We start from the raw sequence: 27,491 nt of genomic DNA on the forward strand, positions 1-27,491 counted from the left end.
CAATAATTTTGCTTTTGATTTGAATGCAATTTATAAACATCAAAGAGCAATACAGCTTTATGTAAATTGACATTCAAATAGCAAGGCTTCACTTAGTGATGATACTCCCCCTACCCTCTAAAATTGCCTTTTATTTAATTAAGACTCTCCAGGAGGCTGACAGTTTTCTATGGCTGAAACAGCAGCTGTAGTGCAGTGATGAACCTCCAAAAAAGCTAAACATCTCTGTGACTGCTGCGAATCTTGGCAGAACAATGGAAAAGATCCTCTTGGTATTGCGAAGAAAACAGCATTCTAGCTTTTAGAGCAATTTTCTCAGTGATCACCGTAATACTCTGCAGTGGGGGTTTTGATTTTAAAACTAGTAATTTTGAGTGTTTCCCTAATGTAATTTAACTTGCTCTCTTTCACAGAGGTATTTAAAGCCGCACTCAGAGACTACATTTGCCAAGATAGGGATGAGAATAGCCTAAATTAAATTAAAACTTTCCATACTCGCTACTATTAAGCAAACTCTAGCTGTTATGGGGACAGACTAGGTGTAGATGCCTGGCTGTGATCCCAAAGGCCAGTGGGATTAATCTCCCTGCCACATCTCTCCTTTCTCTTGCTTGTTAAGTAGGTTGCAGTGGTGGTAGTTTCCGTGTATCCTGATGTCCCACAGTCAGGGTGATTTCTGATTGTTTTTTCTATGCTGCAGTCTTATACTCACATTGAAGGAAGGACTTCTGAAAAACAAGTTGATGTGATAGTCCAGTGCAGAGCCACGAAGATGATTAAGGGGGTGGAATATCTCCCTTATGAGGAGAGGCTGAGGGAGCTGGGTCTCTTTAGCTTGGAGAAGAGGAGACTGAGGGGTGGCCTCATTAATGTTTATAAATATGTAAGGGGCAAGTGTCAAGAGGATGGAGCCAGGCTCTTCTCAGTGACATCCCTTGACAGGACAAGGGGCAATGGGTGCAAGCTGGAACACAGGAGGTTCCACATAAATATGAGGAAAAACTTCTTTACGGTGAGGGTGACTGAACACTGGCACAGGCTGCCCAGAGAGGTTGTGGAGTCTCCTTCTCTGGAGACATTCAAAACCCGCCTGGACGCGTTCCTGTGTGATATGGTCTAGGCAATCCTGCCCCGGCAGGGGGATTGGACTAGGTGATCTTTCGAGGTCCCTTCCAATCCGTAACATTCTGTGATTCTGTGATTCTATGTGACATATTCCCAAATTCTAGACAGATGGCCTAGGAAAGCTCAAAAAAAGATTCAGTGGCAAAGTGGTCTTGAAGAGAGGTTAATGCTAATGAGCACTAGGTCTGCTGTTACAGAGTTCCCCACGATGCTGAACACGCCGTCCTGGCGTGCATAATAGGAGTGCTGGCCTGTGGGCGCAGTGAAGGGCTCTGTGGTGACTTCAGGTGAACGTTTAGAGCTGAAGGAGTCTGGAGACTTTGTCTCCAGAACTGATGGGACTTTTAACGCTTACACAGACACACAGATGTGTTGCTTGGCTTTGTGCTAGTTTGGGTTCTTAGTATGTCTGTTTCTTAATAAGTGGTAGCAATTCCTGCTTTGAGTTCTGTTCCTCTGTACAAAATAATTTTAAAATTAATATATGACATTCTATAACGACTGGGTATAACACAGTCATTACAGAATTTGGATGAATTGTGATTTTTTTTAAATGGGAAAATTTGCAGAATCCATGCAGTAGATGAAAATTTCTCTGAGATGCTCTTTCAAAAATAACTCTGTTGGCTTAAATGTAGACAAAGAAGATATTTTGTGGTAGTTGAGTTAGATTTAGACATGAGGATTTTGTCTGCTGCTTGTACATGGAATTTGAACACCGTAGGGAAGAATCAAGTAGCTTCAGGAATAAGCTGTTTACATAGCTTAGCAGTACTCCTTGCATCCTCTATGCTGAAGTCAGTGCTCACTTGAAAGGGGTCACGTGTAACAATCCAACTATTAGGTGGTTAAACAAAAATTCTGTGCGTTTTGAAGCATATGAGTGTGTAAGAGTAGTAATTTGTAAAACCAGAGTGCAATATGATTTTCCCAAGAGGCAATAAATCCTCACACCTCAGATGATAGACCTATTTCTACTTAACGAGGGAAAACTCACTCCTGGCTTAACTCCACCAAAGTTAATTTCTCTGACAATAAATTTGGCCCAATATGTCAATACAAACTTAACTCACTTGTGTTCATAGAGATTAACTCAACAGCATCTTATGTACACCCAGAATAATTAATTTACTATCTCTTGAGGTTTATTTAATTAATTTAGAATGCTTTCCATTTAGAAGATACTTACTGCCGAAACAGGTCTGTTGCAGATAAGAGAAACTATAACTACTTCTTCAATCTTGTGCTTGACTTGTTGGAAAGGAAGCACTTGGAGCAGGGAAAGTCATGTCATTTTGTTAAAGCTGCTCTTTCTGCGCCGTTTTTATAGAATCCCAGCAACTTGGAATGATTTGGTGCCTTAAAATAATATTCAAATACGTATTTTTTGCATTTTAATAGTACTGTGCTTTCTCTGATCAACTAAGAACCATTGTAATACTTTTTGAAATTTGGTGCAGCTTCAGAGAAGATAACTTATTTATAGGAAAGTCTTTTAGATCTGCAGTCAGACACTGAATTTTTAAAGCGAGGGTGTGTGTCAGAAGCTAAATAATTAAGATCCATGCCTTCTCAGCATTTTATTTCAAATATTAAATATTACATAAGAGATTTTTCCCTGTGGAAATCAAGCCTTTAAAGTGGTGCAAGCTCGGCCAGAAAATCACTGTGTTGTAGTTAAATTTTGGTACATCTTGAATCCCACAAATAGTTCCAAAAAGTTCTTAAAATAATTCAACATTCTACATACTGGTTCAAATTGTCCCTGTTTAGAAATGTTGTGATGATATGTTGTGCTTTTGACATAAAATCCAAACTCCCCGTTTCTGATACCCCGAACAGTGATTGTTCTAAAGCTGCAGGTCAGTTTTAAGCAAACCTTGGTGTTTGGACTAAGGCAGGTCGAGCCCAGGCTGGGGCTTGCCATAGTTAGCTGACGTAAAGCCTGGGGAACATGTGTCTGTGCTCTGCCAACATGAGGAAACAGATCACTTGCCAGATGAAATGCAGCCCTTCAGTTCCTTCTGTTGTAAACCACTGTCCTCCACTGGAAGGAATTAACACTGCACAAATTCTTCTCCAAACCTGTGCTGCAAGCAACTGCGAGTCCTTTGCTTGGACACCTTGCTGGCACAGCAATGTGCTTCAGCCTTACAGCTTGCAGAAATTTCTTAATGTGCTCATCGTGTTTAAAAACCACCTGAAGCTTTGAATACTTAAAAGTAGTTTCCTAAATTTTTGCTGGAATTTAAATAGATGCATTAAACCTATACGACACGGTGCCTCTGGAAACGACTGTGCCAAAGTTTTATTCTCTAGCAAAACCTGTGCAATTAAAGGAACCGGCAGGTATTTCCACACCGCTCGGGTTCCAGTCCTGTCTCTGTTTACCAGCCCTGCAGCCCAGCTGTAACGCTATACGGCTGCAGAGGCACCACACGCTTATGAATATACTGGAAGCGAGCACTGCTCTTATGTTCTGTCTCCCGTCATCAGAACTGCACAGTTTGTTACCTGCTTGCCACTTTCTCTCCAGTAAAAGACTTAGTGATCTCTGGTTTCCATGAGAAATCATGAGGTAAGTCTTTGGGAGGCTGGTATAGAGGCCGGAGCTGGTAACGTTCTCCTCTGACAGTGACCTGCTTTAACTACTATAGGTTGTGTATGGACTCCGGCTGCTATCTCAGCGTGGTGGAAAACCAAGGCATCAGGTTCAGCTGATGAATTACTTTCACTTCAAATTGTCCCTATCCTTTTGCATCCTTTCCAAAGGGATGTGGGGACATTTGAATGGAGTTGGTGTCTGGCTGCCAGCTGGAGCCACTTTCCTGCATCTACCTCCCTGCTCAAGCTGTGGTTCTTCCCCCTTGCACGGGTATTGAACTCCCCCGTGGCCCCCTGAGGCTTCCGCATGTTTTGCTGTTCTTCATGTTTCTTACCACCAGAGCTCTCACCTGGACATTCAGTACCGCACTCAGTACACAAGCAGTTATTCTAAGTTGAGCAAATGCTGACCTGTCAGTGCTGTATGAGATATACATGCCCCTGATGGTTTTGGGGTTTCTCCCCAATTTATGTTTCTAGGAATATAAATGGATGTGCGGAGAAAGATCATGTTCACATCGTTTGAAAACCTCCTTCTAGTACTGCTAGGGTTTTGGTTTTAAAACTCTGTATATATGTTCATATGTATGCACTTTGTGATTGTTTGCCAGGATTTACTTCACATGGCAGTTTTAAGAGCAACGAAGTGTTGTTGACAAGCTGTTTTCTCATTATTTGCAAGATATTTATCACTAATTATAACCAATGCAGATAAAATGATTGGTTGACAGTGTATCAAGATTAATGCAGAGCAAATCCCAGAGAGCTTACTACAGTTATCTGGAATACACTGTTATTCTTGACTCTGGCCAATCCTACACTATCACAGTCTTGTTAAACTGTCCATCATTCCCTTCTCTTGGGGATCAGTTTTATATGCAGGGGAACTGGCTGGTGTATGAGGCAGATCTCTGCAGTGGGAGGAATCTGTTTTTCGATGAGTTTTCAGCACACTTAGGATTATGAAACATCAAAGGAACTTGCATGAACCAAGACAATATTTTAGTAACAGCCTCTGCCTGTTCTGCAGGGGCTGGAATAGCTTAGGAGAGTATTCTGTCACTCAGGGAAGCAGGTGTTTGGATGGTGTAACTTACCTGCTTGTATATTCAAGGATCATTTTCCATCCTTCCATCAGCTGTTTGGGGTTGAATGAAGGGGATGAATATACAGGAATATCCTTAATAATGATAAAAGCCTTTGGAGTGCAAGTACTACAGGGTGTTCTGGAAATGAGGAGTCAGCTTGGACACCTCAGCGGATGCTGGTTCAACACCAGCTCCCGTAGAGCCCCTGCACTATGGTCGCTGCCCTCCTGGCTGCTCCCCTCCTTGGAAGGCTGATCAGCCCAGAAAGCGTAATCCAGCTTGCGTGTGGCCCTGCAGGCCAGCCAACGTGCCCGTGACCTGCAACAGACCCCTTGCTGGCCCTACAAGGGTTTCACTCCCGTTTGTCAGGTGCTGCACAAACGTAGTGGTGCCATGGACCTGCCTCTTGGGTTAAACCTGCGTGGCCCTGGCATCCTCACAGCACTCTCTGCTCAGCATCTGCTGAACGTGGCTACCTCTGCACACCGCTCTCCTCCTGTGATCACAGTGTTCGTCCTTAGGTTTGTGAATCAAAGTGCATGAGCAAGTTTCTTATATCTTGTATTTTTCATGGAAATGTTGAACTCGGATGATAAAACGCCATTTATAAATAACATCTATATGGGGACCGTTATAGAGTATTTCTTTTCCCTACAAATAATGCCTTTTTATTTCTTCATTTATATTTCCTTTATTTTTCCCTGTGGCCTTCACCACAGCTGTCTGCTCCAAGGAACCCAACTGATTATATGCAGAAATACTTGCTTTTTGCTGTTCTGCAACATCTTGTATTTCTAGGAGATTTTGTGGCAGTAACACCTGGTGTAACATATTCCTAGAAATTAGACCCCCCCATTTCAAGACTTCATTGAGGTTTATGAGCATTCAGGTGCTGCAGAATTTGGCCTTTCATCCCTCAGGGTTTGATACCCACAGTTAGTGCTGTGAAGCCAAATAAAAGCCAATATCAGTCTGAGTTTTGACAACAATTTCAAATCCTTTTCATTGGCTGGAATGGTAAATGAGCCAAGGAGAAGTATTTGGTGGTTCTCGTTGTCATTTTCAATTTGTTATGTACTTAAAGCAGCTTGTCCACTGACTTATGAAAGGAGTACGATAAGCAGGGTCAGAACTGTTTTACGTACTCAAAGATTGCAGCAATTGTGTGCTGGTTGTCTGTATGCTACAGAGTTACAGCTGCTGAACTCTGCATCCTCATTTTTAGGATCTACAAGATTTTACTATTATGTTCAGCTTGTAAAATCTTAGGAAATGAGATTTTTTTCCTGAGCCTACAACTCTAAAACCCCTATGCAAGAGAAGCTGCAATGCCTTACAAAAATCTTCCCAGACAGTGGGACCAAAACTGAATAGTAAGAAATACTTGAAATGAACTTTACACTACAGATCTTTAAAGTTAAAAGTGTTTTGTAGGGTTTTTGTTATAAACCATTTACTTAATTTAATTTTTGAGACAATTTTTGTAAGCAACACAATTAGACAGAATAGATGGATCATTTCCTTTTGAGTTGCAGCTTTTTGCCTTGCATGTATATATTCATACGAAACTGTGTAATTACCTTTATTGAAAAAGAAAATAATGTTCATGGTTTAGAAATTACTTCAGTCACGCAGGACAGTTTCATAACTTGTAAGTGCATCTTATGGTTTCCAAAGTTGCCTTTATTGGGATCTATAAGGGTATAATTGAAATAGCATTGAAAAATCCTTGAGGCGTTGTACCTCAAGGCTGATCTGTTGTTCTATGTTGTGTTCCTACTGCTTAGGATACCTGGACTCTCAAAATAATTAGTAAGGCTTATTCTGTAATTGTAACTGTGTAAGTGATTTCATTTACTTATTTTTGTAAGAGTTCGGAATCTGATCTAATTCTGAGTATTATTCATAATGGTTGGGATATATATGAAGTCCACAAAGGCTCGTATGATTTCTTTGCGTGGTTTGACATCTATATGAAGCCTTTGGATGAGGCAACCTGGGCTGATGTGGTTGGTTTGTTCGTATTCAGCTCAGCCCTTCTTTTATGTCAAGCAAGTGTCTGAAGTCTTATAGTGGGAATCTGGGGCAACACTTCTCCAGTACTGGCTTCATTTTGGTACCTATGGTCCATTCTTAGGTCCATGTGCACTTTGGAGGGAGAGTGAGGAGACAGTATATCTTGGTGTAAGCTGTATTTTTGGCAAAATTTGTATTTAAACTCCTCTGCAAAGTTATCTGGGAAGAGAGACACTACAGGCCGGATCATACTTAAAGTTCTAGTTAAACTGATTTTGCTTAAAATTGAGCATAAAAATGTCAGCATATAATAGTTAACTAAAAGAGAAGATAAATATCACAAGACACAACATTTGAAAATATCTCAGGGAACAAAAAAGAAAGAATAACTGGGGGAACACATTAATAATAGGAGCCTGTTTGCTTGCTCATGGTTTAGACCAGGCTGTGATTATTGTTTTTTTTTCTACAGAAGTATTTAATTAAATCTAAATATAATCATCCCTGTGGCATCTTCTGGCTTTTTTTTGTTGTTGCAAACTGCCCAGAATGCTTGGGATTCATACATTCTGTTAGTTTGCTGGTAATAAAAATTTTGGAAGGCCAGGTCACTTGTAGCATTTCAAGAAAAAGAAATAGTGCCACTTGCTTTCGAACCGTTTTGCTTCCTGGATTAGAATTTGTGTCTGTTGCAAAAGTGAGTGTGAGCTGTGAGCAAGAGCAATCAACCTGCTAAATAGCAGAATCATTAGAAATCTCCATTAGAACTGAAATAAGAATTACCCTGAGATAGAAATTAATGTAAAAATCCTACAGCATTTAAAATAGTCCATGATTACTTAAATCCCTCTCTACGTGTGTATTACTTTCTCAGCTTCAGTTCCAAAAGTCAGGGGTTATTTGTTTTCTGGCAGTATGTAAAGATAATGCTTTTGTACTTATCATTCCTAGAGGTCTCACATTTTTTCCAGATCAGAAGATTTGTGACATGAAGAGATCCAAAATAAAAGACCTTTAATGCGATCTTTGAGCTGCGTGTAATTTTAGAAATCACTGGAAGGTAGATTACATTTAATTTTCTGACAGTTTCAAAAGCAGTTATGTCCTTTCTATCCAACAAACCCTCAACAACAGAAGTGCCAAACTGAATCCAACATGTCCACGAAAATAGTATCTTTACTCATCCTTTATTTTGTGTTGCATGTTAGAAATGAAAGCTTTAAAAATCATGCAGGCATGTCCTTCTCATACTTGTCTGTTAATTCTAAATAGTCTCCATTAGATTTCTGCATAAATGAGTTTGCTGCCAATGAGCCACAGAAGCTGTGTGCTTGGGAAAAACTGATCTCTACCAGCGTAAGCCATACAGGGCAGGTCCATCCTTTGGGAACGTGTTTCCACCAGAGACTGTTCCTTTGTTGTAAAGATATCTTATCTTTTTGTGTAAGTATAATTTAAAAAAGAAAAAAAAGTTAAATGCTCGTAGGCGGGTTTTACCACATACCTACACAACTTCTGAGCTCCTTACCTCAACTTTGTGTTTCATGTTACTGTTCAGTGTTCACATTTATAGTTGGCACTTTCCCTGGCGTCATCACTGTGGTATCCCTGACGTGTTTTCTACATCTGTGTATGTTTTTTCTGTCTTTGTATGCATAAAGGGATAATTATGTGAAAGATATATGTGAGTTAAGCAAGCATAAACACTTTTGATCGGTGTTAGGACATTTAGTGTACAAACTTTATGTAATCCATGTAGGTCAGTTTTTTTCTTTTTTTTTACAGCCATAAATCATCCTGAGATCTGTGAAAATCCAAACATTTGAAATACATAGGCACGTAAGGGTCAAGAAGTGTTCTGCTGTTAATAGCTTCATCACTATGTTATGCAAACATGAGAACTGTAACAGCAGGAAGTGTGGGGCTGTATTTGCTGCAAGGGTGGACAACCCTTGTGAGGAGAATAAACGGAACCTTTTGCCCATCACTGGGTTTCGTACGGACCACTAACCTGTAAACCTGTGGTTGCCACTGTAGTGCTACCAATTAATACTTCTAATTTCAGGAATTTTCTAGCATTAATACTATGTGAGATAGGAGCTTGTAAACCTACGCTATTTGAAGACTTTTATGTTGATGCTAAAAGGGTTGTTTAGCAGTTTAAGTGCTTTAAGCTGTGGCTATTGCCACCCTTTCTAGTTCCCAGCTATTTGTTGTCACTGATTTCCAGTGTTAGCACAGCTGTTTGTGTAACTGTGCTAGGAAATGGATGTGGAGCAATGCCTGGCTGGCTCAGGAGCTCACCTCAGGGTGGGCGGGTGACAAGAGGTATTGCACACTTGGCTTTTGTACCACTACTGCATGTGAATTTGGGTAAAATTAATGAACTCAGATATCCCTAATGACATGTATATAGCATGGGATATGCCAAATTGAGATGTAAATTGCTTGATTTTTCAATATGTTTGTGTTTTGCTGGTCTTCAATCATAATGCAAATCCCTGCTGTGCCAGATAGTGGGCTAATGTCTAATCATCGTTTATAAACACTGAGTGGACGTAGGAGAGGGAGAGAATATGAGAAGCTTGGACAGTATCACACAGATCACAGCTTATTAACGTTTGTTGGGAAACAAACAGCCTAATGACCATGCGTGGTTTTGAGGTACATAAATACGTTCCAGAAAGCATCCTGTGTCATCACTGCTGGAATTGCAGCTTTCAGACATCTTGCTTAACGTCTCTGAAGGTAAATGCCAGACAGAATTTTACTATTGAAACAAATGCTCATGGTTTACTGTAGCACAACAACATTTGTTCCTCTGTGTTATACTAGGAAAATTATACCCCGAAGTTTCCAGAAATACAATACACTGTTAAAGCAGTTTCTTTCTGAAGAGCAGGTATCCAGTCAGTCAGGTACCAGGGATGTGGGATGTGAAGAGCAAAGTAGCCTGCAAACAGCTTAATTACCTGCCTGCTTGCAGTTTATTTTCTCCCAATACTCATATGATTCAAATACTTCCTGCTGTGCACTTTCCCTCTTTAAGTGGTTGCTTATAAGACGAAAGCCTGACTGTACTATTTTTTCCTACACATAAATGAAATTTTGACTTGAGAAAGTGCTTTTGAAGCCAGGAAAATTGAATTGTAGATACCACTTTTTGTTTTAAAAACAGCAAGAACACTGATCGGGTTGCTTGGGGTTCCTTCCTCGTGCCCCAGGAATCTCTCTGTGGTCCCTCTCACACGGAGACATCCCTCCGTCATTAGCTCTGTCCCTCGGCTCCGTTTTCTGCCAGCCACGAGTGCTGTAGCAGCGTGAGTCATGGCTGCAGAGCCGCTTCAAGGGCAAGCCAAGGGCGCTGAAGGCAGCAGCTTGATAAAGCCCAGGATTCAGGACCTGTTCAACTGTTTCCAGCCTCAAGGAATTCGACTTTAAGAAGCTGAGACCTTGGTAGTGAAGCCAGACTCTCTTAAAATCAACAAAAGCAAAATCTTTAGATGCAGTTCCCTGTTGAAATCTTGCCGTTAGCTCCTGTGATGCCGCACAAAGCAGCGTTACGTAAAGCACAGCAGATGCAGTCTGGATTCGGGGGCAGGGGGAAGCATGTAACCAAACCCAGCGTGGAGTGCCCTAGCAGAGGAAAACATCTGAAAGATACGTTATACGGAAAAAGAATTTCCAAGTGGGGGCTGACGTGGAGCCTGAATAACTGCCTCAGCCTGGCACTGATTTTTTTTTTTTGGTGTTTAAGAAGATTTTAAATAAGATTTACAACTTGAGAGTTGCATCTGGTTTCTGTGACGTATCAGTCCTAGCAAGTGCAGAGTGCTGCTGTGTCGGGGAGGAAGGGGGTCTGTGCCTGCACGAATGCAGGGAAGGGGCCACCTTAGCAGCAGGAGACATGGCAGGAGTCAGCACCGGGCAGCATGCTTGGGTCTGAACCGTCTGCTCGCCCCTGCAGCAAAACTGCTGCTTACCTCAGAGCAGGATCAGGCTCCAAACTGAGTGTTTATAAAGTAAAGTAGTCCTGGAAAAATCTGCATCTTCACTGCAGCTGGGAACATGTGATGACAGCATGTACCCAGCTCAGTTTCTCTGATGGTTAACCATTAAGTAGGGGTTCCACAGGTGCCAGCCCTGGTGACCTGCCTGCACGGGCACGTACAGAACCCTGCTGGGCTTATACGGCTGTGGCTGAAGCCTGAGGTCCTGTGGCTTTACTGTCACTTGTTAAGTAAGATGAGTTTGGTGCTGCTGATGTGGGCTGTGTGGATGCTAAAGTCAGAGGCATTAAGTGCTAATGCTGCAGCCAGGCAGAGGGAAGTCCCTTCTGGTGAGGGAACTGGTGAGTCCAACAACAAATGCACTTTCAGGCATCATTCTTTGAGAAAGCTGGTCTGTATTGGTTCTGATTAGATGTTCGTTGCATTAGTTGCTGTATTTGGTTAGTTATAGAACATTGTTATTAAATAATTTCTTATTCATAAGATAAAAGCATATTAGGTGGACTGGATTGATGGGTTTGCATCAGTTAATGATATCACCTGTGTTCTTCAGCCATTGACGGAGGAAACATTTCACATTTTACAGATGTAGTGTTTCGATATGGGTGAGCACAAGAGGACGCGCAAGCCCTGTGAAGCGTTCTCACGTATGTGTTTTCATCAGTGCAGATGATGGTCTTCGTGCGTATCACCCTGACTGCATGTAAACAAGAGTGCAGTAGATACTTATCTATAGATGAAGAGCCAATGTTTTTATAGCATTAGAACTGTAACAAATAAACTGGATGAATTAAAGATAATTTTCAAGATCCAGAACCTTTCATCTCAGGTCAGTACGATCAAATTCAGCATGACTAAGGATTACAGTTTCACGGCAAATCAGTCCAGCTGAGCAGTAGGGGGAAAGGTGAGGGGTTCAGACATAATTGGTACCCTCGTTGAATGAATTGCTCAGATATCAGGATCTGAATGAAATTGTAGTACCTTCTCACTTTTACCAGACAGGTCTAATAGGTCAGAGTTTGGTAGGTCAGTGTAAAAGGAGCTTGAATTACCCCTCCTGGGCTGTATCAGCCCTCTGAGGGTTGGCAGCCAGTGAACTTCACATGCACTAAGCTTAATTGCATATAAAGGCTGTGACACAAAGCTCAGGAAGTTAAAAGAGTAATGTTGTTAGAGACTTTTTATGTTGTGCAAGCCTCTTTCCATAATAACAGGAATTGTTCATTTTCCCAATGAGTTCTAAAATCTTGAGGGCACATAAATGGAAAGCGGTATTGGTACTTGGTATTAATAGTCTCACGTAATTCTTTTTGAAGTTTTTTATTGGCTGCTATTTTTCATAATCATTAAACAGAGTATTTTTCTTAAGATTTTCAAAATCTTGCAACAGGAGCAATATTTTGTTTTCTTAAAAGGCCTTTTCTTCCATGTCATTTATAAACCTGCAAAGTACATAGTATTCTATAGCCATCTTTGAAGACATCAATTCTGACAGTTTATGGATATTGTTACATGCTGATTTCCCAAAATTTTACTTACTTTGTGCTCATGCTCCTCTTTTACAAACAAACACCTCCCCACCACCACCAAGTGTGTTGCATTCAATAACAGCTGTGAAATCAGAGGACAGGCAATTTCCCTAAAGTGATTAAGAATTTTCAAGGAGGGAGTGAGGACTGTGCTGAGCAGTAGAAGCTGAGGTGGAAGAAGGAAGAGCTATCTGATATTTATCCACAGCGTTTGTTTCTTTGAGATAACATGAAGGTGGAAATAAGGAATGTGGAAAAGGATGCTAAGGGGAGAAGGAAGGTTTGTTAAGGTGATCTTCAGGAAGAGCAGTACCCATAGGAGGCACATAGGGAGACAGGGAAAAATATAAATATGTTTAACAGAAGGGATGGCAGAGTTAGGGCGACATGCACACAAAAAAGTCGGCTGCCTTTTAGCGTCCTGAATATTTCAGCATGACCATTCGGTTCATCTCTGCTTATCATTTACATAACCTGTAGAAAACAAATGCGTGCTCAAGATGTCTGCCTGAAAGGAATGACTGCATCCTTAGCCCTGTTATTTCAAGGTGTTTGCACTTTCTATATTAATCAAAATTATTTTATAATACAATAGTACGTTATCAGTGCTATTTTAAACTGATAATGTTCTCTAGATATTGCTAAGGCGTACGTTGGAAGTGTGTTTGATTTTCTTGTCTTTGTCTCTTGTTTAGTGTTAATGTGTGTCGTGCTTAAGGGATGTATTAATGAACCTTTTTTTTTACCCTGCAATGACAATCCTCTAGGCCGAGTCTCTTCATTAATGAATAACGATGGAACAGAGCAGGCAGTTGGGTCATTGTATCCTTTAAGTGCGATGACCAGTCCTGAAGAGAATGCTGCATTGCAGCTATAAGCAACGTGGTTGTACAGATGACAAAATGCTTTTGAATCATAGTCTGCAGTTCTGGAACATTCTGGGTGTTAGGAAGACTGCCAGTTACCCAAAACAATTTTTCTTAGGAAGGGAATCTATTTTTGCTTTTTAAGAAAGATTTATTCCAGTGCCTTCTATTCTACCAACTTGGAAAACTGAGCTTCCATAAAAATGCAAAGTCCCTTATCATGCTGTGTTCAACAGCCATTGAAAAGGACTTGGGAAGGCTTCTGTTTCGTAATAGTTGTGTAGCAGTTGGCTAGCAGTAATTTGCATAAAATTTTGGACACTGACCTTACCATGAATTTGGACTGATTTTTCCCAAAGCATTTTGTATGAGGCAGGAACCGTACAAGAAAAGTAAGCTGACCAGTTAAGGAACTATACAAAGACAGACCTAATCTGCTACCTAAAGTGAAGCATATGAAAATGAAAATGAGATTTCCAATTAACATTACTAACGGGACAAACTAACAGCTCTAGGTTAAGTCATGTAAGTGTTTTAAATGCTCCTTTTCTTGGGGTAAACATAACAGGGATAACTTCATTTTTCCATCTCTTTCAGTGTAAAAAAATGTAATTAAGTCCCTAATTAGTGGTTATCTAAATCTGTTGCCTCTGTGTTACATGAGAAAATGTCTTTGAGTGCCTAGAATTCTGCTCCATTTTCATATAATAATAAAGCTGGATTTAGTTGCCTTTCTTTAATCTCTTTTTGCTTCTTTCCTATTTCTTGGTCTTTTTGTTTCTTTACTTGTTTATAATTTGACAAAGTAAATCATTGTGTTCTCTTGTTCCATGATGTGTGGCTTCAGCTTCAAATATCCCTGTTGCCATAGCTGGGGGATGAGGAGGTACACATCTCTAGCAGCAGCTTTGCAAAGCTGGGGTGAAAGTGGTCTAAATCAAACTCAGTCTAAGGGATTTACCTGTTCTCAGCCTGTGGACTTATTCTGGAACATCTATTCCTGATTAACCATTATGGATTAACTCTTTGTTTGGGTGTTCTTATTTTGGATTAAAAGTGCCTCTTCCCAGTTGAGCTGGATTAAACAAAGTAATGAATTAATAGGCTGGAAGTAAAATGAAATGCCTAGCAGAATATAAACATAGGTAACTGCTGTGCAAGGAAAATGCTTAAGCCATAAAATGATGAAATGACTTCTCATTTGAGATCTCATTTTACATAAAAACTTAAGCTTCCATATGTATAATGAAGGTTAGTAACTGTAGGGGTTATTTTTGGGGTATTAAGAAAATGTGATTTTTGTTTACTCGCTGAAGCTGCCCAAGGATGGCTGTTAATATGAATTCAGTGCTTCTGTTATGATACAATATAATATTTTGATTTCTGCTAATGCCTAACACAAATTCACAAGTATTTGTAATGTGAGCACACTTCTGCCAGAGCTTTGATGCAGAACTGCCTTATTACATTCTCTTGAATGTGCACATGCCAGAAGACACACAAAGTTTTCCACTTCTCAAACCATACAACACAAATTAAAAAGATGGAAGTCATCATTCTTCACATAAAGAACACAGATATTATGACCAAATAAGTGAATAGATTTGAATACAAATCCTTTCCCACTTCTGTCACTTTGAATACAGCTGCTTTATAGTTGAGCAATTTACAGTGGCTTTTTGGGTTGCTGGAACTCCATATAGAACCTTTTAGATCCTTTTGTCATTAGTGAGAACTGGATTTTGGGATCTGAAGTCTCCTACTTTTAGGACAGTCTCAGTTTTCTACGGAATATACAATGGAAGTTATGTACTCTAATAAAGAGTGAAAAACAGGCTAGTGAGATACACTATTCGTCTGTGGAGAAAACTTAGGAGCAAACCTTGGTTAAGTCTTAGATGTTCTAGAATATTTCTATTAAGATTTGATTTTGAAGTGGGACCAGTTTCTGCATAAAAATGCATGGTGTCCCTGGCTGCTTCTGAATTACACTCTTACTACAGCTGGTGACTAGGAACACCTTCCTTGAGGTACTTTATAATTTAATTTAGTATTTGATTTGCACTGGAAAAGAATCTGGAGAACTTCAGTAGTGATTATTGCATTCAGATTAGGTTAGTTGTGTTGAGGGCTAATCAAGGTGATTGACAATACATGCTTCATATGAGAGAGTCTATTCTTTTAAGCTTTTTAGTGTGCCAAAATAGGAGATGTCTGTGGGTGTTGTGTTCCTAATAGAGTTCTGCTGCATGTGGGTGTAAGAATAAAATAATGCTGTATCCCACAGTACATCTTGGGATTGCTTTGGTTGCAGTTTGTATTTTCTAATCATTCAAAAATCAAACAAGAGTCAAGAAAACGTTGTCACTTTTCACAGTATCCAAAAAAAGGCATCTCTTGGTATTATCCCATTTTTATTATGCTTTGTATAAGACTGAGAACTCTTTGGAAGAATAACATTACATCTGTTCCAATGGTGCCATCATCCCAACTAAAACATTGCTACTGCTTTACTCTGCTGCTCTTTTACACCTAGGCAGCTTTTGTGGACTGAATTAACTAATTAGCAGAAGACTGGGAAGTCTTGAGACTTTCTTTGCCATCTCTTCTCCACTTACCTAGAAAATGGGGCAATAGGGAGCTTGTTTGACTTGCTAAATTATCTGTGCCCAGCGATTCTAAACTTTGACTGTGTATCTGTGTTGTACCTTTGGATGAAATTTTACAGCTTCTTTCACTTTTATTGTTCTTCCAAGTCTGTGTGGTACTTAAGTCTACAGGAAAGGTGGGTGATGGTCTAAAGGATGGGTCCCACTTGTTTATGAAGAGGATGGAGCAAACAGGCAATGCTGAGCGCAACAGTGTTAGCGGGTAACAGTGAGCACAGCAGTGTGTGCGTGCTGTGTCTGAGCTTTCAACAATCTAGTTATTTTAATGCTCCTGAGCAGTGGGGTGTAATCTATTGGATGCTCAAAAAGCATCTTATTATCTTACTGTCTCTTCACAAGCTGGGCGTTGTGGTTTTGAGTGACCTCATTGTCACTTGGCAGGAGCTATAGTGGCATTTAACGTCGCTTGCAGATGGCATAATGATCATAGCACTTTGTTTTCTTCAGTGTTTTCACCTTTTTTTAGGTACCTTGAATACTCTCCTGCATACACAGCAGCATCAGAACCACTATAGCAAATGCTGTGCCTCTTGCAAAGGCATAGCTTGGAGTGAGCACAGTTGCTGTGCAGCTGACAAGCTGACAGTACTCGCAGGAAGAGCAGATGACACTGACAAAGATAGCGATGAAATCAAGAAGAGTTGCCAAGTAGCAGCACTTGGAGGTAACACCTCAGAAACATGCAGCTCATTGCTGCCTGGTTTATTGTTTTTTCTTAAGTGAGGGTGGGAAGGAATCACGCTGTGGAAGCAGGCTCGGCAAAGTGGTTTTTGGTGTTTTCATTTTGACTCTTTTATAGACATCACAAAAATGTGTCTCTTCAGAACATAAGATTTCTTCTTCTGTTATTTATTTTAATGTAAAAGGTTAAAACATCTACATGAGGAATTAACTACCTTAACCTACAAATTCCTGGCCTCGGCTAGAAAAAAAACAAACCTCTTTTCTATGCTGTTGTTGTTATGAGACCATATGTTGTTATGCTATGTTACTTTTAACCTTTCCAATAGGCTTCAGCAAATAAATATGAGCTACAGACCCTTGGAACTGCTTATAGTAAAGAACCTATGGTGATTGCAGTGACAAATAATAATAATAGTAAAGATCCTTCTTCTAAAGAGAAATGAATGGGACTTTCAGGATACTGCGTAAGAGCCTCATGCTGCGCTGACTTAGAAGTCTGTCTAATGTGTCTTCAGCTGTGAGAAGTCTTCCTCTCTCAGGCCATGCTTTCCCAATTGCACGTGCCTTATTCCTTGGGCATTTGCTTTCTCAGATTATTGTGAATGTTATCCTGAGTGGACATGCTCTATGGAACTGAACAGAAAATCATGAGAAGTCATTAGTGAGTCTAGGGCACATCAGTCTAGAAGTACATTGTAGTATGGAGAAGCCAGCTGAGGCTCTCCTTGGTATATATTTAGCTGTATTGAGTTTTGGTCAGGTGGCCTCAAGTTTCTGGGATGTTTCATTGACATGTATGTCCTTTGAATGTAGTGTTTTACTTGCAGAACTTTGTGACGTGAAGTTGTATAGTGATAAGAAATGGGGAAAAAGGAAGTTGAAGAAGGCTTTTTATTGTTATGAACCGTAGACAGTCTAGCAGCTACTTTTGTAATTGTGGATTTCTTTTTTGTGGTGTTGCTCAGCAGCAGGAGTCCCCAGGCTCCCTGTCACCAGTCACCCTCGCTTCCTACGGGACAGTAAGTATAGGCCTGTGCATGGGTGGACATGTGGCTCCATCCTTTTTCCCTTTCCGGCTAGGAGAGGATCCCATGCATAGACCCTGTGTTATTCCCTGTTCTACTGCTTGCCCATGGCTAACTGTGGTCCTGTTGGTGGCTCGGTGGTCGTTACCTGTTTGCCTGCACTCACTGCAGGGCTGAGAGGAGCGCTGCACGCACAGCTCCCAGTCCTCCCAGCCAGCAGGAGATGCCTTCGTGCAGGCACTTACTGGAGCCATACAATCAGAGCCTCCCTACGGACCATGACCGATGGTAGTGTTTCTGTTGGGGGACCTGCATTTCCCCAGGCTGTGCTGTATCCACGCAGACAGGCAGAAGCTGCCTCTGTAGCACAAAGAGTGGTTTGCTTGTCAGCAGCGCTGCTCAAACTGTGGTTTGGGAACAGAGAATCAGAGATTGATTTCAGGGTCTTTTTTCCCTCCCCACCCCCTGTGGTTGCCATTAACAATACATATGAAGTGGTGAATTTCTTTGTAGGGTCTAGTGAGAGTGATGGTAAGTGGTTATGAAGGTGTGTTAATTAAGGAAGGCTTTCCATTTTGACTTTATTATGTGCTCATTTATTCCTTGTTCTTTTTCTTAGCTAACACCTTGGATCTCCTCCATTAAAGTTACATGGTTGCTCTTCTCTGCCATTACCCGATTCACATGTTAGTGCTTTTCAAGCTGCTCCTACAGGATAGCCAGCGAGTGTGTCTTACGCTGTAGTCAGGGAAGCTAGATTTGATTTAAATATTAAGGGCAAGAAAAAGCTTTCAAATTATCTGGAACAATCCTGTCATAACTCAGCATTGTAACAGCGTGTTTTTGATACCATTTCCCTCATACTCTCCGTCAACTTCATTGAAATAATCCCATCTTATGCATCTGTGTTTCAATAGGAAATTGGAGGTCTGTGGGTAATACATAAGCCTGTGTAGAGGGCATTTGTACAGTCTACTCTAAACCATAATGTTACCTTCTGTGGGAGTGAAATCCTAGCTTTGTTGAAATAACCAAAAAAAAACGTTTGAAGAAGCTGTCTCAAGGCTTTGAATACCTGGAAAGGGGAGATGGGGGAAAGAAACCATTACATTCCCCTGTTACCTCTTTGCCTCTTCCAAAAAGCCCCAATACCAGTAAACTGCTGAGAATATGTGAATGCTGAACAAACCTGAAGTCCCCAGCATCGTTGGGGAACCCCTGGCTTGGGGTTGGTTGGCTTAGCTGCAGTAAAGACCTTCCATAACTTTTAGGTTAATTGTCTGTTAGTGCTAGGTGAAGATCTGCACTATTGTTTATATATAATGTAACAAGGAATTTTTAATGACTTCTTCATTATCTGGTTGGTAATGGGTGGGAAAAACATCTCCAGTAGCTTGTGGTACACAATATGAGATGTATGTAAATGGTGTAATGGTTATTGAGTGGAGTAAGAGCTGAAGAAATGATTTCTGGTGGGATGATTATCTTCCCTCTCAACAGCCATACTCCCACTGATGGCAGTGCATTTGTAGAAAAGAAATCCTAATTCCTCTTTCTTCTTACTGGTCCTTCATCTCTCATTGAATGCTTTGTTACCAACCTTTGCAGAAAGCTTTTTGTTGTCTGTTTAGGCAAGAAGAATATTAGTCATCTCTGATGATGCATATCTTGCCTTTAATGTTTGATGTCTCGTCTGTTGCCTTGATATTGGCTCATGGTTGTGCACTGCACATAAGTCCAGTCGTTAGGTTAGTATGAAATTGTAGCACGTCTTTCAGATGAGTGGCTTTTTTCTTTTTTGGCTATGTTACAGTCACTATCGGGAACCATTTCTGGTTCTGCTGTTATTAGTCATCATATGTAAATTATTTGTTTCCTGGTTAAAACTTCTTTTCAGAGCAATTTTACTTTAAAAAGAATTTAGAAGAAGATAGAAGAAGTAAAACCAAAATGGCTAGATGGGGAAATTAATAAAACGTGTCGTGAAGCATTCAGTGCTTCTTGGCAGTAAGAAATCCTGCATGGTATCTTCCAGCTGAGTGTAAACTAGGAATCCCGGGAGATGTGAATTTACTCCCCTGAACTGCCACCAAGCTGTCTGGGGCGAGAACTTCAGCCTTTTACTGCCTCATAAAATTGAGATAAAGTTGCTGATGCATTTCTAGAGCTGGAAAGAGAATGAGAGATAGAAACTCACTGTAGAAATGCAAGTTGTTATGTCTCTGTTCCTAACATTTAGATTAGATGCATCAGTCTATAAGAAAGAATGTTAAGCTCTTTCATTTATTTTTTAAAAAAGTCATGGATTTAGCGATGTGTTTAGGTACTTTGTGTGACGTCCCAGTGATTGTTTTGATTGCAGCCTATAACAGGGAAGGGTTACATGAGACTTTTTGTATTCAGCTTGCTGCTTTTCACATGCTGAAGGGTGGGCCCTGTACGTGGGGTGGGAGGACTCAGGAACTCAAGTTACTCATAGTGACTTGGCCAGTTGTTGCTGTTGGATATGAAGAGGGAGGATGATTAATGAGGAGATGGAGGGGGAGTTCATTCATTTCCTGGTTCTGCCTCTTCTGTGCCTCTCTTTTCTGTATGTTGGCTGTTTAGGTCTAGCTGTAAAGCGTTTGGCTCAAGGAGGTTCTACATCCTGCAAGGTCTGTTGGCAGCGCTGCCAAATGGACTCACAGATACAGTAGCATCAGCAGCAGAAAGCTTACAGGACACGTGCTGGATGGTTTGTAATTCCAAAGGCTTTAATATTTGGACAGATTTCTTAAGATTTATGTAAACAAATGTAAGCAAGTGATATTAATGAAAACAGGTAATGAGATTCATTACACTTTACAGATAGCTTTGTTATTCCAAGATTAGAAGGAAATAGGTATTCGTTGAAGTTCATTCACTAGTGCAATTCAAATTCAGCTTGCTGAAACTAGTAAATGCTCTCATTAAATACAATGGACTGGATTCTCTCAACTGATTTTATTTTAATGTGACCTAAACAGAATTTCCATGTACTGCATCGAGAAAATTTTCAAGCACCATACATGATAAAACTTGGAGGTCACAGAGGCATCCGTTCTAGGTGTGAACGTTTTCACTTTGTGTTTCATGTCTTTGGTGTATGTTTTAGTTTGAAAAAAATCATCTTGTGTCAGTAAAACAGGTAGTTTAATGCAACGTGTATTTTTGTGGCCTACCTCGTCCCGAAACAGGTGTTTGTTTTACTTAGATACCCTTTAAACAAGTGTTTTGAAGACTTCGTGACCTACTGAAGACTGATGCTGGATTACATCATAGTGTGCTTGATGACATCGTTATACATAAGGGCCAAAATAGACCTTCCGTAGCATTTGATCAAAACCATAACAGTAATGACAGTTTACCGTGCCTGTCTCCTTGCCTTCCCCAATTTCTTAGGTAGGGACAGTTTCCTAAAGCAGATCTTGGAAACTCGATCTGTTAGTTACTAGCTATTAATTTGAATTGAAAATTTGACTTTCAGCTCTTTCACTCACTAGATAGATAATACTTCTTAGATTGAACTGGAAGAACAAAAGGCCTGCTGGCACTTCTAGCTTTTTCAAGAGAGAAAAGCAAAATAGTGCACAGAAACTTGCTTCCAAAGCCAGAGAGTAAAATCCCACTAAAAATGTTGAATGATATTGTGGGTTTGAATTTTCTATGTTGCAACAGCCGTAACTAGGCTAATATTTCTAATTCACCTTATGAAGTTCTGAGAATCTATGTAAGAGCTATCGAAGCTGGTGGGCCTGGGCAAATTATACTAAAGGGTTATATAGGAGTAGTAATGGCAGGGATTGTTTCATAGTTAAATGTGAAATAAATGGAACTGGTGAAACAACGTGAAGAAAAGGAAATAATTGTCATGGCGATACTTTTTTAGTTTCTGTGAAGCCCTAGGTAATGTGATGCTAGGAATGCTCATCATCTGAGAAGAGAGTTTGAGGCTATGGTGATAGGAGCTCATGAGGTAAAATATAGGTCTGTGTTCTCATAGGAGGAATTCATGTGTGTCCTATCTAATTGTCATTAGAGTTCACTAACGAAAATAGTTGGTTTACCTCTGTGCATTAATTTCCATAGCAGTTCAGCATCACTGTGAAGCCTTTACTTCCCTTGGTGAACAATTTTTTTGCCTTTGAAGTTACATATGCAGTGATTTTTAAATTACATTGTTTGCAGTTTTTGCTGTTTGTAATTTTTATCTACTTTTCTGGATGTATCAGAAAATGTACAGATGAAAGTAAGTAATGAACGGTTTATTCGCGAAATTAGTGCAAATGTAAATTCTCCATTCTTCATCTCATAATTTAAGCAGATGTGAAACATTCTCTAAAAGTTTTATGTTTTTTTTAATTGTTGCTTTAGTAGTGATGTGCTTTTGCTATTTTTGCAGCATCAAAACAATTCTTTGTTTCTCATGCTCCATTTGGTTGAAGTGGAGATGACTGTCAGAGAAACACAATTTTCCAGGAAAAACTAATTGAAATGATGGTTTTATATTCAGCATGCAGTAACAGACAGATGTAGATAAGGAACAGAGAAAATTCATTAAATGGCATTTCTCCAGTTTTTTAATCTTTTTCTCCGTCCAAGAAAGCAACAATTAAAACAATTTCTGTATAAAGGCATGCCAAATGAAATCAGAAATGCATTTAATGTACTGCACAACGTTGTAGAAAATGTTTTCTATACAATCACTTTTGTCCTCCCACAAATTTCAAACAAATTTTGGGGAAAACTTTTGGAAACTGAAGCCTTAAGAAATTATTCAAGTGCTGGAAGCATCAGGAATAAACTTTCACAGTATTTCCTAAATCTATGCATACTATTTGTATATAATTTAACCCAAATCTGCATAACCATTCTAAAACACTTGGGTCAAGCAAAGCAGTGTAGCACAGCTTCAACACAGAAAAGCACTTAAAAAATAATTCCTGCTTGTGGGGACACATGGACATAAACCCAGCCAGTCTGTGGCTTATTGTCGTACAGAATGTAACACAGAACGCTGCTTCTTTTGTCAGTAGCATATGAAGTCTGAAGTCATATTGAACTGGTATCTCCATTCATTTTTTTTTAGTCCCTGCTGGTTCTTCTTCACTCCCTTAGATGTTTTATATCTTCATATAAAAATGATGTTTCAAATTACTTTCATTTGCAGTGTTCTTTCATTATTGTCCCAGGACTTAATATTTAAATTAAGGGACAAGTGAGAAATAAAAAAATACTCAGAAACAGTAATGAAGTCAGTATGTGTAATACGAAAAAAAAACCCGTGGAAAAAATCTAGCAGCAGGAAAGGCACCTCCTGATTAGAAGTGCTGGCGAGGACAGATGTCCGCGTCGAGATCGCGCTGTGCTGATGGCCGCGTTCACCATCTGCGCTGCCTGTCAGCGCGCACGAGCAGGGGAGCAGCATCCCGCTGCTCTGCCCCTGCGACCTCCAGGCCTCTTCAAGCAACTCAGCTTGTCTTGCACAAAATACCGTTAGGACTATTTAAAATAACATTTCTGAATAAAGCAGGTGATTTGAAAAAGATAAGGAGTGCCCCTGTGGTACCTTCTGCTGCAGTAGTATGGAGAATTTATGGAAGCTTTTGCAGAATAAACATCTTGCATTGCCTGAGATTCTCAATCACATTTCCCCTAGCTGTATCTCTTTGTGTATTTTATTGTCCCTTTCTGGCTTTATCTGGCTTAGGACTATGCTGTGATTTCATCAATTGCTCTGTAGATTTCTTCATTCCATCCTTTCCTTTCTCTCTCTCTAAATATAGGAATTTGTTAGTTTCTGGCGTTCGGTAGGAGGCAAAAAAATCCCAAATTTTGCTGAACTGGATTTTTTGAGTGATGGCCGGATCTCAGGAGAACGGAAACCTTTTTGTTTGAACTGAACATTGCATTTAATTTTCCAGCATTTCTAAATGATTTACAAGAAAATACATTTTGTAATGAAAAATGAATATCCTCTTATTTTTAGGTGAGAATAACTTGGTGATTAATTTCACCAAGACCTAGACTTACAGAAAACAATAAGATCACACACGCTGTTTACCCTTGTCTATTTATGGGTCTTAAGGAAGATAATATTTATTACAAAAAATGAAAGAGCACAATTAAATAAAATTTGTCTTAAGTTCCAACGTAGGTTACTTAGACTGTAGTCTGGAAGATAATGGTGACCGTAGGTGCTTTAAACTCAGTCTAGTCCTCAACCATACGGTGTCTAAATTTCTGTGGTGTCTAAATGCACAATTTTGTCTTAGAGCAAAGCAGCTCTTTGAGTTCCAGTGTCTCTTTCTTCTTTGGAGGCTTCTCGGTATGTACCTGTATTTATATGTGCATGATGGTCAGTAACGTGGGACAGGATATATGTACTTTTTATGGCCTCCTGACAGTAAAGTATATAGCATCATTTCAAAGATGTGAATTGATCATGTCTAGGTAAATATAATTAGGATTGTTCCAGCCATCCGTTTCACGCTGCTGAGCACCCGTCACCCGCTTGCCCGGGGGAGCTGGCCCACCACTGTGCACATATGTTCTCTATTGGATAATGTGCGTTTTCCAGACGTCTCTTCCTTCCACTCTCCAATGTGCTTTTGAGTTTTTTCTGTTCCAGAGTTTTGTATTGCTGCGTGTAGATGCATTATAGGAACATTTCTGCCAAGAATCCCTACCACTATCCATGCTGTCCATGTACTTTCCCTTTTTGTACGTAGGTTTTGTTTTGGGGGACTAGTGCAAATTGTGCAGGCCATTTGTAGTGAAAATCCTGCCCCATATTGAAGGGCTTTGCAGCCCTCTGAAAGCTCATCAGACTGCGTGTGTTTGGTCTCTGCTAAAGCCTTGTCCCTGTGTCAGATCCCATCAGTGGTGAGTGATCTCTCACGTTGTCCTAACTTCTGTGATCTGCGTTGGTCCACAAAAGGGCGACTACCCAAACAGCTCATAGCCTGCAAGTCATATTGCGTAGGGGAAAGCGTTTTCCCCCACCTTGGCAGCTGACTAGGAGCTCATGGAGGAGCGGAGAGGTTTGTCATATTATTGTTTGAGTCACGGAGAATAACGTAGACACACTTCATAATAGCTGGAACCTGTCTGTTACAGTGTCACTAAGCACTAGGTACTGAAAATTAAATGAAGTGAGGTAATAATAACTACAGCGTGCCTTTATCTGGGGGAGAAGGATAGTGTGTCTTAGAAGCTGAAGGTGAAATGAAAGTTTGATGAGTTAACCAAGAGCCAAAGCTACACAACAGCTGTAATTATATACCTGAAGTGAAAGGTGAGTCAGTGTCTCTGCCTGTACTGTGGCAGGATTGATATGTTCAGAAAAGCATCGCTTTCGTCTTGAGGGGGAAAATACTCTTGGGCCTGGTGCTTTCATCCGGGAGGTGACTTACTGGCACACACGTGCTGCTGGGAAGAGCTGCACCAGTCCTGGATGAACGAGATGTAATGCTGAGTACCATCAGCACGTTAGGATCCTGATTTCATTTGCTCGGCAGCTTGAAGATGCTATTAATAGGGCTTTCCATTCCTGGAGTACCCCATAGGTGTTGATACGCTTTGGGGGACACAAGGCCTTCCCCTAAACTGACGGCACGAGGAGAGGAATCCTTACAGCGTGGGATCGATCATTGCCTCTTGCAGGCACCTTTGTGTTCCTCCAAGGTCAACCCTCGATGTCAGTATTTCCGTTGTGTCACGTTAGGGTGAATAAGCATGAGTAACTGTACGTTGCTGATCACATTCAAAACCTACAGTTTTGTAAGTGTTCCAACTGCTATCAAATATTATTTGGCAGATATATGTAACGTGTTATTTTATTGCAGTTCTTTATGCTGCTAAGAGCGGTGTATGGGCACAGTTATTCTACCCTAACGCTTGCAAGACTTTTTTTTTTTTTCTTTTTTTCCCCCAAAAAGGTGCCAGACGTGAATACATTAATATAATTAAAAAAATAGGAAAAAAAGCACCTAAGTGGGTTGTTCAACACAACCACGTGTTCTTACTCTGTATCCTTAAATTGAAATGTTCTTAAGTTGAAGTATGCAAAATAAATGCATTTTTGTATCTATTTAAGGAACTTTCTTTGCATATATAACATGTCACTTTGGCTGTCTTTTTTTATTTAAGAACAATTTGATGCAGTTCATTCCAGTGCTTGTGTGGCAGTGCATATGCAGTAAGAGAGGTTGCTTTGAAGTAGAACAAGACATGCTTTATTGATTTATACGTTGAGCTCATCGACCCGAGGTCAGAACAAAGACATGTGTGCTGTTTCTACAGGTTTAGCAAAAGCTGCCAACAGATATTCTGACTTCATACCAAATATAATTTATTTGTGCTTTGTGAACTATTTTCAGAAGTCATTGCTTACATGTACGTATCTATCTATATACATAGGTCTTATTAAAGTAAACCTACTAATTCAAAGACTTTTTTATGATTAAAACTGTCAGGAATTAGTACTAAATAGAGTCTATAAGAAGTCTGTTCAGGAATTGTTAATATGCCATAGGTGGTTAGCGTGTAGTTGTTCTTGGAGAAATAATTTGTAGGAATGCAGATATAAGTGGGCATTTTCTATTTCACTGCAATTTTAATTTATTTTATTTTATTTTATTTACAGGATTAGCTGGCACTGCTGCAGACCTAGAAAAAAGAAAGCTTATTTTTGGAAAAAATTTTATACCTCCAAAGAAGCCAAAAACATTCTTACAGCTAGTCTGGGAAGCGTTGCAGGATGTGACTCTTATAATCTTGGAAATTGCAGCCATCATATCTTTGGGGCTTTCGTTTTATCAGCCACCTGGAGAAGGGAATGAAGGTAAAAAACCTTTTTATAGAAGTCATTTCTGTAAGTTTAAGTAAAACCAGTCCTATATCTCAAATTGATTCCATCCCCACCCTCCAGAAGGTCACTAACAGGAAATTTCCATGTAGTTTGTTCCTGTTACCGTTACATCTGGTACTGACATATTTTTGTATGCTTGACATTTCTTTATGCAAATAGCCGAACCTTGTGACGTGTGCTAAAGGAGTTAAAGAAAAATCAAAATATTTGTATAAAACTGGAGTATTTTTGTTTCTGTTTTCACCTTTGAGCTTGTGTTTGGTGTTTGTGTATTCATCTTAGATGGTTGTTTATTGCATTATAGAGGAGAAATATGTAATTGCTTGTGTAACTGATGTATCCCATCTACGTGAACATGGGCAAGTCTTCAGCTAGTTTATACCAGCTGAAGACTTGAACTTAGCGAAATTCACTGATGTTAGTAGCGAAGGCTGGTGAGCCTGGCTCCAAAGGGGGAGTATTAGAGGCTGGGTCATGTTACTTGTAGACCATATACTGCAGAATCCTTCTGAGATAGCTGTCAAAAGTTTTAACACCCTGCCTGCCCCCCCGCCCCCCTCTTTTTCCCCCTTTGGAAAAGACTCTTGAATTCACACGCTTAAAATATTCGTTCCTCTACCGAAATGCAAGATTTCCATTTCTGGCAACTGATACGGATTTTTTTTTCCCCCCTGCTCTCTCATAGACTTATAAAGCTGGATAAAACATGCTGTGTGAAATGACGTGAATAGCTTGGCAAATGTATGAAGAATGTCTTCCTCTAAATATAGCCTTGAAATGCTTTTTACATTCGCTTCAGTTTCCTTTGGCTCCTTTCCTTGAAGACCCTTCCTTCTTCCTTTCCCATTCACAAGCAGAATAATGATGTAGCTATGCACAGCTCTTGTATCATATTGATGATTCTTTAATCCTTTATATATAATCAGGAATCTTTTGTTACTTTCTCACTGAATTTTGAATACGTGACTGTGTTGATTCAGGA

The 27,491-nt window shown here is 40.0% G+C and overlaps 1 protein-coding gene across 4 annotated transcripts in view; it reads left to right on the forward strand.

The window, feature by feature from the left end:
• The window catches only part of ATP2B2 (ATPase plasma membrane Ca2+ transporting 2), a 418,914-nt gene that overhangs the window by 272,438 nt on the left and 118,985 nt on the right, over positions 1-27,491 (forward strand). For all 4 annotated transcript variants that reach the window (XM_068420000.1, XM_068419996.1, XM_068419999.1 and 1 more), the window contains one exon: positions 26,285-26,482. In XM_068420000.1, the coding sequence (XP_068276101.1) occupies positions 26,285-26,482 (198 nt within the window). The remainder of the gene's footprint in view (positions 1-26,284; positions 26,483-27,491) is intronic.

Source organism: Nyctibius grandis, chromosome 29, assembly GCF_013368605.1.
Source record: "Nyctibius grandis isolate bNycGra1 chromosome 29, bNycGra1.pri, whole genome shotgun sequence".
In the NCBI taxonomy this organism is placed as follows: Eukaryota; Metazoa; Chordata; class Aves; order Nyctibiiformes; family Nyctibiidae; genus Nyctibius; species Nyctibius grandis.